Below are 16,108 nucleotides of genomic sequence, written 5' to 3' on the forward strand. Positions count from 1 at the left end.
CTCAGTGTGGAGTTTGCATGTTCCAATCAGCAGTCAGAACACAGTAGCGAGTTGGATATTACAAACTCTTCAAAAACGCACACTTCCTATGCTTCTGTGTTAAAAAAAAAAAGTCATAGAGCTCGGCGTGGAGCCATAAGAAAGATGCTGAAGAGGGACCAACTACTGTTTTAGGTGTAAGATCCAACTTAAGCCAAATCTAGAAATATTGAACCCAAGGACCATCTATATTTATATAATAAAAAAAACGGTCCATTGTAGTTAGGAGAAGGAGAAGAACAAACACCAAACAAACTGGTAATATGAGATAACACATATTAGTTTCAGTGGGAACACCAGGCAGTCAGATTAGCTCAGCTATGGTGCAGCGGTACCTTCCAGATCAATGCAAAAGTCATCTTCAATCCCCAGTGCTAAGAAACACAACTCTTTTAGAGCTACATAGATAACAGTATGCTGCCACAGTATGGACGAATTTGAGAATTCTGAAGAAAAGAGTCAGCTGTGTAGTAGGTTCCTCACCTTCTTCATCAGATACATCAAGTATTTCCGTCATTGTCTCTGGTACATTGAGTTTGTGTTTCTCTGTGACCGTCTGAAACACAAAGTCAGAAAGAAGAATCAGAAAAAAGAGAAAGATTGGTGTGTAATTTAGCATTAAAGAATGAAACATTTGAAATGCCTACTGTTGTGGTAGTGATGACTTCTTCGGTGACCACTTTGAGTGTATCCACCACTGAGATGTAACCCAGGCGTCTGGCGATGGATAAGGCTGTGTTTCCATTCTAAGATGAGGAAACATCATTCAGTTTTTTGTTTCTTGTTTCACAAAACATTTGTTGTTTATTTCCTGTTCTTCTCACCATTGTGGTAGCACCGGGTTTGGCCCCATGCTGCAGCAAAACATTGATAATGTGTGTGTTCCCTTGTTGTGCTGCCTGGTGGAGAGGTGTGTATCCATTCTGCAGGATAGATGTTGAGATGTGGTTTTGTTTTGTTTATCGTGACATCTACATTAGAAAAGTGTATTTATACATCTATTTGGATCTTACCTTGGTTTTGGCATTGACACTGGCACCTTGCTGTAGCAGGAAGTTGACCATCTTGGCGTTTCCATAATGACAGGCTACTATCAGAGGTGTGTAGCCAAGCTGATGTGTAGACAAAAGAGTGTTATATTAATGGCTTCACTGCATGGTTTGTTGCTTACTGTGAGTTCACTGAGATTATGTTTTCATAGTCAGCAAGCATTTGTTTGCCTTTGTCTGCTGGTCCAGGTTGGCATCATTTTTGGCCAATACTTCTGCTGCACTGACTCTGTCCTCTTGTGCAGTGAGATGCAGAGGGGTCAGTCCACTCTGTAAAACAAAAAGACACTCTAATCAGTGAATTGCGTGACTGCATGGCTCGTCATGGAAGTGTTGCCATTTTCGGAGAACAGCTTCTCTGCATCATTATGTTACTGTCCATGAGGTCGCTTTTGGTATTTAAGGAAAATAAAGATCAAAATTAGATAAAGTAAAATAATTATTACGGTTAAATAGCATTGCATGGTGGCCTAGTCAGGAGATCAGGAAGATCTGGGTTTGAATCCCCGCTTGACATGTTATTTCTGTGCGTGCATGGGTTTTCTCTGGGTACTCTGGCTTCCTCCCACATTCCAAAAACATTCACGTTAGGTTAACTGGCAACTCTAAATTGTCAATAGGTATGAATGGGATTCTGAATGAATTGTTCGATGCAATTCACTGGCGACCAGTCCAGGGTATACCACCTTAAGTCAGCTGGGATAGGCTCCAGCATAACCCTGTGACCCTAGCGGGCCTAAGTGGCATAAAAGATGTAGGTTTAAATAGCATGTACTCAGTTTTCAGGATACTGTTTCAGGATTGGGAACAATTAGCAAAATTCCACGTGCAGTTCCCCTTTAATGATGGCGCATTGCCTGAGTAATATTTACAATACCTTAGTTGCTGTGTTGATGTGAGCTCCTTTGCCCAGCAGCAAGCTGGCCATCTCCGCGTGTCCCTCCTGTGCAGCCAAGTGAAGAGGACTGACTCCCTGCTTGGTCAGAACATTGGTCTCTGCGCCATACTGCAGCAGCGATAATGCAATATTAGTCTGGTTCTTTTTGGCTGCAATGTGAAGGGGAGTGTAGCCGTTCTACAAGGAAAAAAAGTGAACCATTATATGCATCTGCAAGAACCCTCAACAACTTTGCAATAAAACGTAAGGTTTACGCTGACTAAAAAGGTTGAGCCATGAAGCATTAATTATATTTTTATAGGCCTCACCTTTGCAGTAGCATGAGGTGATGCGCCTTTGTCCAGCAGCAGGAGCGCCACCTCTTGGTTGTCATAATGAGCCGCCACATGGAGCGGAGTTAGACCATTCTAGAACAGCATTTCATTACAGGATTTATGGAATAATGGAGAAATGGAACAATTTTTATGTAGCATTGTTCTTCAAAAACATACATTGGAGTAAACAATGGAAATAATGCTCACTTTGCCAGCATCATCAGGGAGAGCTTTACGCTGCAGTAGTAGTTTTGCTACATCAAGGCTTCCATACTTAGCTGCTACATGTAATGGAGTAAATCCTTTCTGTGGTGGGAGGAACAAGAAGGTAAACGTCATTAGGTATATTAAGGTCATGTACGAGAACATCTGGCCCATTCTCCACACACTTTAGTCGCCATCGAGTGTGACGCTCCGGCCTCCAGCAGCACGGCAGCGGTCTCCACTTGGCCCTCTCTGGCTGAAATGTGAAGGGGAGTGTAGCCGTTGATGGTGGCAGCATCTGGGTGGGCCATGTGCTGGAGCAGGAGCTGGACAATGTCTGTTTTCCCTAAACGGGACGCAATGTGCAGAGGGGTCTGGTCCTCCTGAGGTTGAAGGATAACATTGAGAACAGATCAAAAAGGGAGAAGCAGGAAGTACACCCACTGCCACAGAATTAGGCACACCTACATAATCTAACTTAGTACAAGAAGAATCTAATTTTCCTTACATTATGCAGGTGTATGCTTATGAAGAGATGCAATATGGTCGGTGCTGACTCACCCTGGCCATGGCATCCACTAGCGCTCCGTTCCTCAGCAAACAGCGCACCACTTCCATCTGGCCTGCTCGGGCTGCCATGTGCAGAGCAGTTTCGCCACGCTTTAGAACAAAAACCGGATGTCAGTATTCAAAACAAAACTCCATCCCAACCCCTGTGATAAAACGTACAATGTTGCGGACATCAGGCGAGGCACCATTCTGTAGTAGAAGTAAAACAATGTTGAGGTGGCCCATGAAGGCAGCAACATGGATGGGAGTCAAGCCCGACTAAAAAAAACAGAAGTGCAATGACAATTAGGATAAGATGCTCGTCTACCTAGTTAGTACAATTTGAGGTGTTCAAAGTGTCTCACCTCAGTAATGGCCTGGATGGATGCTCCGTATTTCACTAACAGCTCCATCACCTTCACCCTGTTCTTCTTACAAGCGATGTGTAGGGGTGTGAAGCCATTCTGGTCGATGCGGAAAGACGTGTCATTGTGTTAGTTGTGTACTGTATGTGGTAATCCATCATTAATTGCAGTTAATTCATTAATTGGTTAATAGGTATTGTGAGATAATTGAAACCTGCAATAAAATCCTCTTTTTCCAACAAGCAAGTCTGGTGATTGTGGGTCTCACCGAACATTACAGCAACATTACTGACACCTAGTGACTAGTGAAGTGCATGATTTTAATTAATTTAACCATTTTTAAGCTTTAAAATGCTTAACTTAGGCTAAAAAATATGCAACCTTATCTTAAATATGCATGACTAATAGGCCGTATTCAACCATGAATCAGCATGATTTATTAATAAACATTTTTTTTAAAGTCATGATCTGAATTTGAACTGCAAAGTGGCAAAAGGCGGCTATATGTGTTTGCGTACCAGTGCTCTCGCATTCGGATTGGCCTTCTTGTCCAGCAGCAGCTTCGTGACTCTGTAGTGGCCACAATGGGCCGCAACGTGCAGCGCTGTGAGGTAGTCCAGTGTGACGTCATCAACAGGCGCCTTGTGCTGCAACAGCAGCTTCACGCACTCCACGTGGTCGCCTTGGGCTGACATGTGCAGTGGGGACAGTCCGTTCTGTGAGAAGACATTATATAAGAAACTGCTGTGCAATACTACAATGCGATTCTGTTCTAAAGGTATATAAGGTAAGGTAAATAATGGCACATAATATCTGACTCCAGGTGACTATGATACCTTAGTTCTGGCTAAGATGGGTGCTCCTCTCTCCAGCAGCAGCTCCACTGCAGGATCATGCCCACTTCTGGCTGCACAGTGTAAGGGAGTCAGTCCATCCTGGAATATGATGTCATAGACACCATTAAGAAATATACTGTAGGTGCATCAAGTTGGTCAGTTTCACCCTTTGTCAGCAAATTACCATTTTGTGCTGACTCACCCTGGTTTTAGCGTCAATCTGAGCTCCTCGATCCAACAGCAGGACCACCATATTGGTGTTACCTCTTTTTGAGGCCACATGCAGAGGTGTTATTCCATTCTAATGGGACATGTGAGAGAACAATGGGAAGGATATGACTTGTGACCATACACTTAGAGCAAGCAACTCTCAAGCTGCCTTGTTGATTACTTGAACTTCAAAAACGTTTTGCCTTGATATTGTTTTATATAAGGTTTAATACTTCAATTGAGGGAATGGGATGTCACACAAATAAATAACATGCTGTTTTGGTTAAGAATGCATCAACCAGCAAACAGACTGGTGACAATTCAATGCAAAAAGGTGAAAAAACAGAACGGAGAAAACACAGGGGGTTATTCGTCACAGGTAAATTACCGTACTCTTTCCTATGGTTATGAACACCTGAACACTAACGCTGCTAAAATCTGCTACATCGCACTCCACAATTCAAGTTATCCAAGTTAGTGGTGTGCCGTAGACATTAAATTGTCTATTATTTCATCCATCAGGAAAATGCTTTTATTGTGAGTTCAAATACAATGACTGTAGACTGCACACAAAATTATGTGTCTGAATTTGGTTAGAGAAAGTGGAATAGGGTGGCTACCCTTGCTGTGAAGTCCACAGCGGCTCCTCTGTTCAGCAACAGGGTGGAGACATTCACGTTGCCATAGTGAGCGGCGATGTGCAGAGGGGTGAAACCACTCTGTTTGAGATAGGGGGAGAGGAGAGGAGAGGAGAGAGGAAGTAACGGTGGAAACAGCAGGTGAAAACAGGAGAACAGTTGCAAACCAAATAAATGGAAATGAAGAAAAAGAACGCTGGCACAAGAACAGAAACCTGATTCTACACAAGTTGCATTACCGTAAGGCGGACATGCTTAAAAGAAAAACACATTGACATAATTCCAACTAGAAAAGAAATGACCATTCTCAAAATAATGCATGCACAACTCTTTCTTTTCTTCCATACTGGTGAAAAAAGTCAAAATGTGTACAAAGGAAAAAAAAGAAGCTATACAAAGCGACTACTCACTATGAGAAACTTTGCTGACAGACAAATGGACATTGATGGCTATCAACATAAGCTACAAACACATCTAAAGTAGTCAGCCGTATATGGTTCACTCCTTACCTTCCCATTCTGATAGACATGGTGCAATTTAATTAAGAAACAGAGTTAACTTAAAGATCGTAAAAAAAAAAAAAACAGCAAGATTATCGGGTTTTTGCTGTACGCATGCTGCACGTGATGGCAAGTAAAAGAGCCGTAACTAAATAAGAGAAAAATTTGAGCAAATTGGTAGTAAAACAGTCAATTATTGAAGTAACAGTGCACTGCCCATCATCCACAATCTTTAGGTGAGACATGAACACACTTCTTAAAAATCTTTTTAAAGATATAAAAACAGGTAAAAAGAGATATCTCATTACTGCATGTAAGGGGACACATCTATGCTGCTTACAAAAACCATTATTAAAGCAAGTTTTATAGTTTTATAAACATGCTGTAACAGGTACATTCATAACAACACGCCATGCTGTGGTATTTTTGACGTATTTTGGTCCACTTAAGCATTACTGGAACTTCCTTCTTTGATGCATTGATTTCACATAGAAACAAATGCCTATACCTTGCATTAACTTTTCCAAACTCAAAAACAAAAACACGGCAGCGTTACTTTTTTGTGGTGGCCTGAGGTATTAAGTGTGCATGGGTGACTGTGTGGTGAAGCTTGTTGCTAGCCAGCTGGTAGCGTCAATATGTAAATATGCCTGTGACGCACTTTGATAACACGTAATGTTAACACGCGTAACACGTAATAACAATGTCGCTGTAGCTTAGTTAATATGCAGGTCTCATTATATGTAAATGGTCGTTGTTGGCACTTTTTGGAGGGTTTTTTTCACCCAGCTTTATAGGTGGAATAAGTGTTTCCCATTATGTGCATTTTTATCAGCATCTTTTTAGCTGTTTTTACAGCTTCAGAATGCACAAAAAAGAGCAAGACATATGTGTTCATGTCTCACATAAGAATTGTGGACGATGGGCAAAATTCCTTTAAATGCATGTAAACTAAACCGATGAAATCATCACCTATGGTGATAAACTTTGACGGTACATATATAATATAACAGTGTAAGCCATGCTGGGGGGTATAATGCATGCATTCATATTGGTACATGTATTTCTAGCATGCATGACTACACAAGTCCTGGCTAAATTAAGGGAACAACAAAGCCTGAAGAGATGGTCAAATGAATTAAATAGAGCGGTGACGAGTCAGTTGGTGTACCTCTGTGGTTCTATTGACCATCATCTGGTTAGTAGGCAGAGAGAAAAAGGAGGGATAGGGTGTTGGGTTGTTAGGGAAAGCACTTTCTCCATCACAAAATACACAGGGTAAGTCAATAAGGTTGGACCATACTGAAACAAAAGGGACAGACAAGGCAGACAACGGTAATGCACATTTAAAAAGGCCCAGTCATATTATCATTTAAAACAGGAGAGACTAAATGAGGGGGTGTATTCCTTGCAAATCACCCCATGAATTTTTACCCCAGCTACCTCAAGCAAGCTGTTGAGTTTCGTTGGAAGTTTGAACAAGAACCGGTAGAGGGGTGAACACTCACCTTGGATTGCACGTCAGCATTGTGGTCGTTCTGGAGCAGCAGTGCAGCCGACTTGGTGTCGTCCTTTCGAGCCGCAATATGCAAGGCTGGTAAGCGCACTTTGCCTTTGGTGTCGTGCTCCAACAGCAGGGACACCACTGAGTTGTGACCTTGCTGGAGGGCAATGGCAAGTGGGGTGAAGCCGTCCTTTATAGTCACAAAGAGAAGGGAGACAGGCAAATCAAATAAATCTAATTATTGTATTTCTCCGTATAGTAGCATCCCCTCTCATTGATGCCATGCCGGCCACACCTCATATGGACACCTTTTTCTCTTATGACACCTGATTAATTAATGAACACACTGCTAGCACAGCAGACATGGCATCTGTAAAGCTGAAGTTTATAGTATTTGTACAGTTCAACACAAAAATGGAACAAAAAGTGTCTCAATTTACTCAGTGTACTTACTTAGTGTAAGTTAGTTGAACGCAAAGCTGATATACTCGCAGTAATTGATGGATAAAATATCTATTATGTGTAGTAAATAAATCATAATTTTCCGACACCTGATGATCTCTCACAACACACTCATATGCAGTTACCTCTGTTGCAATGCTCTGGTTTCCATCATTTTCCAACAGGTATCTTACAACCTCCAAGTGATTCTCCTGTGCAGCCATGTAAAGTGGCGTAAATCCATTCTGTGGGGAGAGTACATAGTATTTTTGTGTAACTGCTAATTTTAGTATCTGGTAATCATGCAAAGACTTCTCACCTGAGACTGCGAATTCACATCAGCTCCTCTCTTGACTAACAGGCGGACCACTTCTCTTTGCCCAGCCAGCGAGGCAATATGGAGGGCAGTGTTTCCTTTCTGTAAAAAGGTCAAATGTTGCATGGTAAATGGGATGTGTCTTAAAATTAAACATCCTGTTAAAATGTTCAAGAATGTTCAATTTATTTTTACATGTATGACTGTTAAAATGTTACGCAAATGTGTTATGGTGACATTTTGTCAACCATAGGATTAATTAACTATCCATCCATTCTCTATGCTGCTTATCCTTACCAGGGTCACAGGCACGCTGGAGCCCAAGATTAATTAACCAATTAAAAAAAAAAAGTTTTGAAATCTAAAGCTTTAACCGCATGTCTTGAATTAGATAAGTTGAGTAGATGAGTTGCATCATTTAAAGTTAAATACGTTGTTGCCAGCTAAAATATCTTTATAGGGTATGCAATGGGAAATCTCTGACCTACTTCCTTAGGTTAAATCTAAGTGGGGACTTTGTGATTGCTCAATGAGATATAAAATCTCTAGTATTAAATGTTGTTGACCCACATGAAAAGAATGGTACTATGTTTCCTGAAAAGCTAATGCCAAAGGTCACATTGCTGTCAATCCAAGGACATGAGCACCGGCTTCCCTGCATGCTGGCTGTTAAATGTTGCTGGCTGTTAAGAGTGGCGCATGAGGGATGTAGAGAGTCACATAACAAGCAGATTATCCGACACTCACTGCTGTCACAGGTCCAATGTGACCCCTCTTTGAAACAAACTGATCCACATAAAAGAGTGTGTAGATTGTGGATGGTGCACTGTGTTCTAATCTAATATTGAAAGTGAAATGGCCGAAGTGATATATACACATACCTTCGTGGATGAGTCAACAGGTGCTCCTCTCTCCAACAGTTCCTCCACTAGATCCTGGTGCCCCTCTTTGGCTGCCAAATGCAAGGCATTCAATCCATTCTGGAGGGTAAAGAAACACACAAAGTATATTATATGTAAAGATTGGAACATACGGAATAGCAAATGAAACACAAAATCACACTTATGGTGCCCTGTATGAATTGTGTTCAAGTTGTTTAATCATTAGGACAAAGGTAATGACAAAAAACTTGTGCTCCTGCAAATATATTTTTGCAGTTTTTCAACCAGTCTTGCTCAAATTTTGAGTATATTTCATAGTGATTCGGCTGAACACACTAAAGTTGCATATTGAGGTGTATGAGAAATTTCAAGTAAATCTGAATTACACGATCAAACCTAGGCATGTTTTACCAAATGTTCACCCTTTTGTGTGCAGCAGTTCAGGAGTAAAAGCTAGCTAACAAATACGTACAAACATGAATAGATTAGGACACCCCATGGGGTGGACCCTGAATATAACAATACATTTCAACACAGCAAAAATGGCATCTTGTAGAGAGTATAACTGCAACAAAGCTGAATACGTGTCCTGTAGGTGGCGTCTTTTGTGGACCACATGGGAGACACACATTCATCATGGATACACACTAAAGTTTTATTGATATTGCTGAATACTCAAATTGATATTCCACTAGTAACATATGCAAACAAACATAATCTCCTATCTTAACACTTGGCGGAAGTGATAAAAAAAAACAAATTCCTGGATTCTCACCACAATGTAATAATTCCCATGCCACACCCCTTAAAGTTTTGTGAATATAGCAGATATGGAACAAAAGAAGCACCAATTGCCACTTATTTATGACACACAGTGCAAAACAACACACACAGTATATTCACCTCATCTTCCTCTTCATCCATTCTCCTTCAGCACACAAACTTTATTGTGAACTTGTCTCGAATGTACTTGAAAATGTCTCGCTCCTTGTTTTCAAACCAATATCTTCCTCCTTCTTTCTTTTCTTGGGCCCTCAGAAGCTGCACTCTTAGCAATATTCAGGAATGATAGGACCATCAACAATGGTCCTCAGATTTCGGTCCAAAGTTCCAGACCTGTCTTGTGCCTCTTCTGCCCCGTGCCTGCTGGCTTGGAAGATTAAGCTGGCACTAATGTAAACCCAGAGCTGTTATGTTGTGACCACCACCACCACCAGCGCCCCCCCTTTGCTTCTGCACGTAGGGCATTCTTGCACACACACACACACACACACATACACAAAAAAGAAGACGTGGACGCGTGCGTACACATGCACGCGGTGTAAGACATGAGTTCCTAAATGCCATAAGGAGTGTCATGTTACTGTGCTATGTTTTCTGCATAGTCATAGAGGGTAAGTGGGACGCACAGGCATGTAAACATGGCTGCTCATATGTAGAGGCAACTAAAAATGTCAGCCTTTTAAAAAGAAAAACAGGCCAGTCCTCAGAGAGTGAACTATGTCAATGACTCTGTTACACCAAAACCAGAGGCCAGACACATGCGAATTTCCCCATGGGGATGAATAAAGTACCTACCTACCTACCTACCTATATTGTTGGAAGTGTTAACTATGTCTCAGACCAAATGGCTAGAATCTGTGGGCTTCCAGAGGGGTCATTCCCGAGACCCCTATTATTCAATCTGTACATGCTTCTCTTAGGGCAGCTAATACACAGCTGCAGCGTGTCGTACCACACCTATGCACACAACATATAATCCTGTATTATTTTCGGTATGATGCAATGCAGTTGTACACCACTGCAAACTACAACCACAATAATAAACATATAGTTATATTAATACCTCAAAATAGTGCTTTTTGTTATTAGATTGTGTAACTATACTTAATATTGTGACCAGTGAGTCAGCAATATTTTTGCCCAGTGGAGTGCCAGCAAGCAAAATGAAAGCAGCTTCCAAATGTGCATGGAGATGATCCTCAGTGCACATTTGAATGTGCAGCCTGACAGGTTTCAGCTTAGTGCATCATTATCATCACCAGAAAGAATGCCAGGGTGTATTCGGAAGGACACAAGTAAATCCTCACACACGCACACACACATGCTCTGAGGACATTCACATAGGTGAAATCACTGACAGATTCTCTGTAGCCATAACAACATTTTGACTAATTTTAACGTTACGCTCTCATGCATGCTAAAGAAGGCTGAGTCATACAATCATATATGAATATAGAGCACACGAATGTCAGAAAACACACACACACACACACACGCACAATAAATCTGTTTTTCCTCTGAGCCGTAACTAAAAGCTTCATTTAGCTAATGGACACACAGATATTAGAGTGACAACATTTAAGTGAGCTCCAGCCAAGTGAGATTACATTTAACGTCCTTGTAACCCTTCACTTTCGCTGTGATCAGGCATGGTAACTACTGTCCTATAGTCCAAATTGAGGAAATGTCAACACATGCAGCTTTAAGAGTAAAATCCCATTAGATTATAGGGAACGGTATAGCCTCTTAGATTGTGGTTGTGGGCATAAAACAGTTGACAAAGCGACAGACCAACACACAACAACAATATCCTATGTACTGTACTATTAAAATACTTTTTATGAGCTTAAGGAGCTTGTTATTTTTCCTTATCTCATTCATTCAAATAAAAACCAAGAAGAGGAAGAGTGTCTTTCTCCTTTTGCTTCTGGTGCTGCTTTCCAGGATATACTGCATTCACTTAGAAATGAACGTATGATGTTTTAGTATCACTAAGAATCCGCTATTGTGCCTCTTGCTGCACTTATCTACAGTACCGACATAGCAGATTGACACAACTCCAAGGTAAGGTACTGTAGAGTGCCCTATTGCAGGTTTTTGTTGCATAATATCATGACTGCTGATGCCCTGACTCAGTTGACCACTGGGGATAATGGTTTGGTAATTGTGTTGAGTGCTTTTCCACAGGCATGATTTAGATCTGCTCATTTCCTTGGAAGCAATATCTCTGCTAATCACGAGTAACACAATCCTTAATCCATTGGCCTTTTAAAGTAAACATGTCTCCTGCTTTCAATATCACAAAATGATCATTGTGTTGTCACACAAAATACTTAGGAAGCGTAATCAGAAGCGTATGACTAACACCACGTCATGAACCACAGGAGCCCATTAACCCCAATAAACGAGGGACAGTTGTTTTATAGTGAGGACGATTGGTCTCACCTCTTGAAATCTAATGTTGTCAATCTATAATAGGAAAAGATGATATAAAAGGAAAAGATTGCATATTGTAGTATTTGTCTTTTTACACTGTTTATTTGTGAAATGCATCCGGTGGCATCACATTAAAAGAAGCGCAATGTGTTCATTCATTACATGACGATGCGACCTGACATTAGTTTGAGGGAAGATCCGCTGCCTATATCGGTATTAAAAATAAAGTGATGGACAATAACAGCATATTGGATATCAGTAAAAAAGAACATCTCTATAATATACCTGATGATATATCTCTTTATTGAAGAATAATAAATCAATCAAATAACTGATTTTACTTTTGGAGTATGCCGATGACCAATAAAAAAAAAAAACAAGCTGCAGGCAAAAATGGCCTCCACGCCATGTTTGACAATGTTTTTTTTAGGAAAGTGCAATAATGCAAACACGTCTTATACCAGCACAATAATTTGAGGTATAATAGCACCTTCCTTTGCTTGGTAAAATATTTCTCATACTCCTGTGCCAATACTCTCTCTCTCTCCCACCTACACACACACTGGGATGTAAATATCATAATGTCACTCGCTGTTATTTTTGGTCATCTGACAAGGGCTCACATTTGATCATCTGACACATGACAGATACTATGAAGGGCAGGGTTCTCCTGTTGCAGAGAGGAGGTGGACCAGTGCACGTATGTGTGTATGCTTGCATGTTTGTTATTGGGGCTAAGAAAAACAAAAGCAATGGTTGCTTAGGATAATAAACAGCACTGTTAGAAGTGGGCAGCTGCTACTTCCTCTCAGCTGACCAAAGTATTATAAGTAGCTGATATCAAGAGTTAGAAGCGTTATAGTGTAATGACACGGTTACACACACACAAGACACACACCCCTCTTCCTTCTCTTCCCCTTTAAGCCACCTTGTGACTACTGTAAATCATGTCGCCTGCGAGGAGGAGTGCAGACTTTTAGGCGCACCCTCCTCTTTCCTTCTCCTGTGTGGAATGTGGGGGTTGGGGGGTGGGGGCAAATGCCACCTGTCAAGGAGAGGGAGGGCACTTCAGATACTGCTGAGATTTGTGGTCGGAATGTGAGTGGTGAGGTGCAGGAATTGTGTTGGTGGCAGGAATGGATAAAAGTGCTGAGTAGGCTCATTTCAAGTCAGAGAGACATAGTTTACTCCAAATGGTCATCCCTTTGGAGAAATACTTCAAAATTTGTTTACACTCACGCCATTATTAGGCTCGCAAGAAGGCCCTCTTGTTGTCATTATTTGTTTCCTCTCTGATCTTCTCTGTGATGTTTAAGTTACTAAGTTATCAAGCTATTATAGAAGTAATGTGGTGCAATATTTAATAACGCACAAATAAATTACATGAAATAACAATAATTGTTGAGAAACATGTGTAAGAAGTAAGCGAGCAAGAAACAATTGTATACAGAAAAACTCCAGACAAATATGGTGGTAATAATGCACTTGTATGACAACTTCCACATAACTGAAACATTCTCTTTAAAACAAGAGAATAAACTATGTACTTCAAATTATGCCATAATCTTTGAATTGTTGGTTTAGAATGTTCCTTACCTGATTGCAGGTACTAATGTCGACTCCATTTTTCAAGAACTCAAGGACTTTATCGATGTTTCCAGCTCTGGCAGCCCTCAGGAAACTGGTGTTACTGTCCGACTGGAAAGAGAAAAACACATTGAAGGCTACATCGGAGATTGGAAGTCCAAGAAGAAGAACAGACACTATAATCACTTGTTTGAACATGTTACATTATTTTTTCTTCGTAAATCTTACTGTTTTTCTAAATCTAACAATCACACACACATACTGTAGCTGTCAAACAAAACTTAAGGACAATAAAGATTTTGCTATTCTAATGTTTACATTGACCTAGTTATCTTGTAAGTTCAGAACAGCCTCTTCCTCTGACCTGGATTCTGTACTCCAGTATCCATAAACATTCCTAGAGACAACTTGAGTCCTTCTAACCTCCTCACTCTGTAACGTAAGTGTTACAACTCTAAGGGTGTCTCCAGTAAAAGAGGAGGTATTTTTAGAAAGGAAATTCATATTATTTACATCCCCGAACCCAGTGATGTCTATTAGTAGGTAAACATAAATTAAAATTTCATTTCATCTCATTGTCAAGACCTTGCTCTTGTTACTGTGAAAAGGTTGCCTTTGCAATACTTTCACTTTTGAACATACCTAAGATGCATATTGTTGTTTGCATGGAACCATATTTGTTAATAACTCTAATTTAAGTCCACATACTCTGATAATAATGGAACACTTAAATATACTGAAAAAATAATTATACTGATATATTGATATCCTAAATGTGATTATAATGAATAAAAAGTTTGAAAATAATTGCCAAAGTATTCATGAGTCCTTTATTTGCAAAGTATTTTTGTGCAACTTAACAAATTACTACAGTTTTCATTATTACACATTTAAGGTACTTCAGTTTTAGTTATTTTTCATTATTATGCAATGCATACCTCATTTAGGTTAAAATTAGAAACTCAGTAGCAATAGTCATTCAGTTTACCAACGTATTTTGGCAGATAATACAGTACAACATAAAGTTATGAGTTAAGGAAAGAATAAATGCCCAATCACATGTCTAGAATGAAGACACACCCCCCTTGCAGCAATAAGGGCCAATTCTCTCACCTACCGTACACACGCATGTACACACGCATCTTTACATGGAAATATATATTCTAGATTTTGTACATTGGTGTACAGTTATTTAAAGAGAAACTCCTCGTCTCTTACCATTGACTCGTTAGATCCAGACGCACCATAGAAGTTCCTTTGTTGATTTAAATATTTTTCACTGCAAGTGGCTCTTAAAGTTTTATCTGCTCTACAGGCCACACAAGCTGCTGCATTTCCCATGGTTATCAAATCAGGTCCAAATGTTGCTTGATAAGCAGTCCTCCTGTCCAAATCTTTCCAATCAATTTCCTGAGATGAGGCTGATAAACGGTTGGTAAATCCTACAGTCCATTAAATATGTCCATGTTTTTCACTTCACCGCCTTCCTTCAATGTTACTATAACCCCTCTCAGCCAAAAGACCACCTCAGCCTGGCTTTATTTGGACTGTATTAACAGGGTTATTGCCAAGACCGAGCCCTGCCTCCGCTTCCTCTACCAATGCTATCCCTCTTTGAATGATAACAACTGCAGTCATACTGATTTCGTTCCTGCCTCAGTTATTTTTACACTTCCAGGCCATCTCCTCCACCGTTGCGTGTGCCCATGGTGGGGTGGATGACAGCTGGCCTTGGCTAGGCTTGGACGCAACAGAAAAGTGCAGAGCCTGAGCTACTCTCCAAGAACATCAAATGTCAGAATGGAGTACAAGAGGTCAGGACTGGACAGATGACTCAGGTCAGTGGAATCCTTATGGAAAAAAACATTGTTCATCAGTAGATGACTATCAAAGTCAGTATCAAATGTTTAGGATTATCTATCCATTTTCTATGCTGCGTATCCTCACTTGGGGTAATGAGGATCCTCGCAGATATGCTGGACGAGAGGCGGGGTACACCCTGGACTGGTCGTCAACCAGTCACAGGGCACATATAGACAAACAACCATTCACACTCACATTCATACTTATGTAAAATTTGGAGTCACCAATTAACCTAGCATGTTTTTGGAATGAGGGAGGAAACCAGAAAACCCACACACGGGGGGAACATGTAAACTCCACACAGAGATGTCCAAGCAGAGAATCGAACCCAGGTCTTCCCAATCTCCTGACTGTGTCGCCTAGTGGTTAGTGTAGGCCACAACCAACAACATGCATTATGGCAATAGGGAGATTAAAATTAAAATCTCTATCGTAAGCCACATTTATTATAGTGAAGGGGGGCACCATTATGTTCTGGAGTGCTTTTTCCTTCAGTGGAATAATGGCACTTCAGCTTCTGCATGGGCATCAAATGGCATGTGGCGATGTTGCAGGGGTTATCCTTCTTGACTGAAGGCCTTCGTCTATGTGTTAATAACTGGCTGTTTCAATAGGGCATCGCAGCAGGTCACAATGCCCACCTGACAAAGGACTTATTCCAGAGGAAAAACGTCACTCTTATGGACCATCCTGCA

General features: G+C 40.7%; 1 protein-coding gene across 15 annotated transcripts in view; it reads right to left on the reverse strand.

Annotated features, from left to right (window-relative positions):
- LOC131098204 (ankyrin-2-like) overlaps nt 1–16,108 on the reverse strand; it is a 73,515-nt gene that overhangs the window by 43,805 nt on the left and 13,602 nt on the right. For 12 of the 15 annotated variants that reach the window (XM_058045950.1, XM_058045947.1, XM_058045942.1 and 9 more), the window contains exons 2-23: nt 13,560–13,661; nt 8,745–8,843; nt 7,867–7,965; nt 7,694–7,792; nt 7,111–7,296; nt 6,774–6,797; nt 5,085–5,183; nt 4,457–4,555; nt 4,255–4,353; nt 3,937–4,134; nt 3,419–3,517; nt 3,234–3,332; nt 3,066–3,164; nt 2,690–2,887; nt 2,508–2,606; nt 2,295–2,393; nt 1,966–2,163; nt 1,260–1,358; nt 1,053–1,151; nt 864–962; nt 687–785; nt 523–595 (exon numbers count right to left, since the gene is read on the reverse strand). In XM_058045950.1, the coding sequence (XP_057901933.1) occupies nt 523–595; nt 687–785; nt 864–962; nt 1,053–1,151; nt 1,260–1,358; nt 1,966–2,163; nt 2,295–2,393; nt 2,508–2,606; nt 2,690–2,887; nt 3,066–3,164; nt 3,234–3,332; nt 3,419–3,517; nt 3,937–4,134; nt 4,255–4,353; nt 4,457–4,555; nt 5,085–5,183; nt 6,774–6,797; nt 7,111–7,296; nt 7,694–7,792; nt 7,867–7,965; nt 8,745–8,843; nt 13,560–13,661 (2,464 nt within the window). The remainder of the gene's footprint in view (nt 1–522; nt 596–686; nt 786–863; nt 963–1,052; nt 1,152–1,259; nt 1,359–1,965; nt 2,164–2,294; nt 2,394–2,507; nt 2,607–2,689; nt 2,888–3,065; nt 3,165–3,233; nt 3,333–3,418; nt 3,518–3,936; nt 4,135–4,254; nt 4,354–4,456; nt 4,556–5,084; nt 5,184–6,773; nt 6,798–7,110; nt 7,297–7,693; nt 7,793–7,866; nt 7,966–8,744; nt 8,844–13,559; nt 13,662–16,108) is intronic. The other 3 variants (XM_058045944.1, XM_058045954.1, XM_058045945.1) reach the window with 1 other exon arrangement.

The sequence above is a fragment of the Doryrhamphus excisus genome, chromosome 1 (assembly GCF_030265055.1).
Source record: "Doryrhamphus excisus isolate RoL2022-K1 chromosome 1, RoL_Dexc_1.0, whole genome shotgun sequence".
Classification (NCBI taxonomy): Eukaryota; Metazoa; Chordata; class Actinopteri; order Syngnathiformes; family Syngnathidae; genus Doryrhamphus; species Doryrhamphus excisus.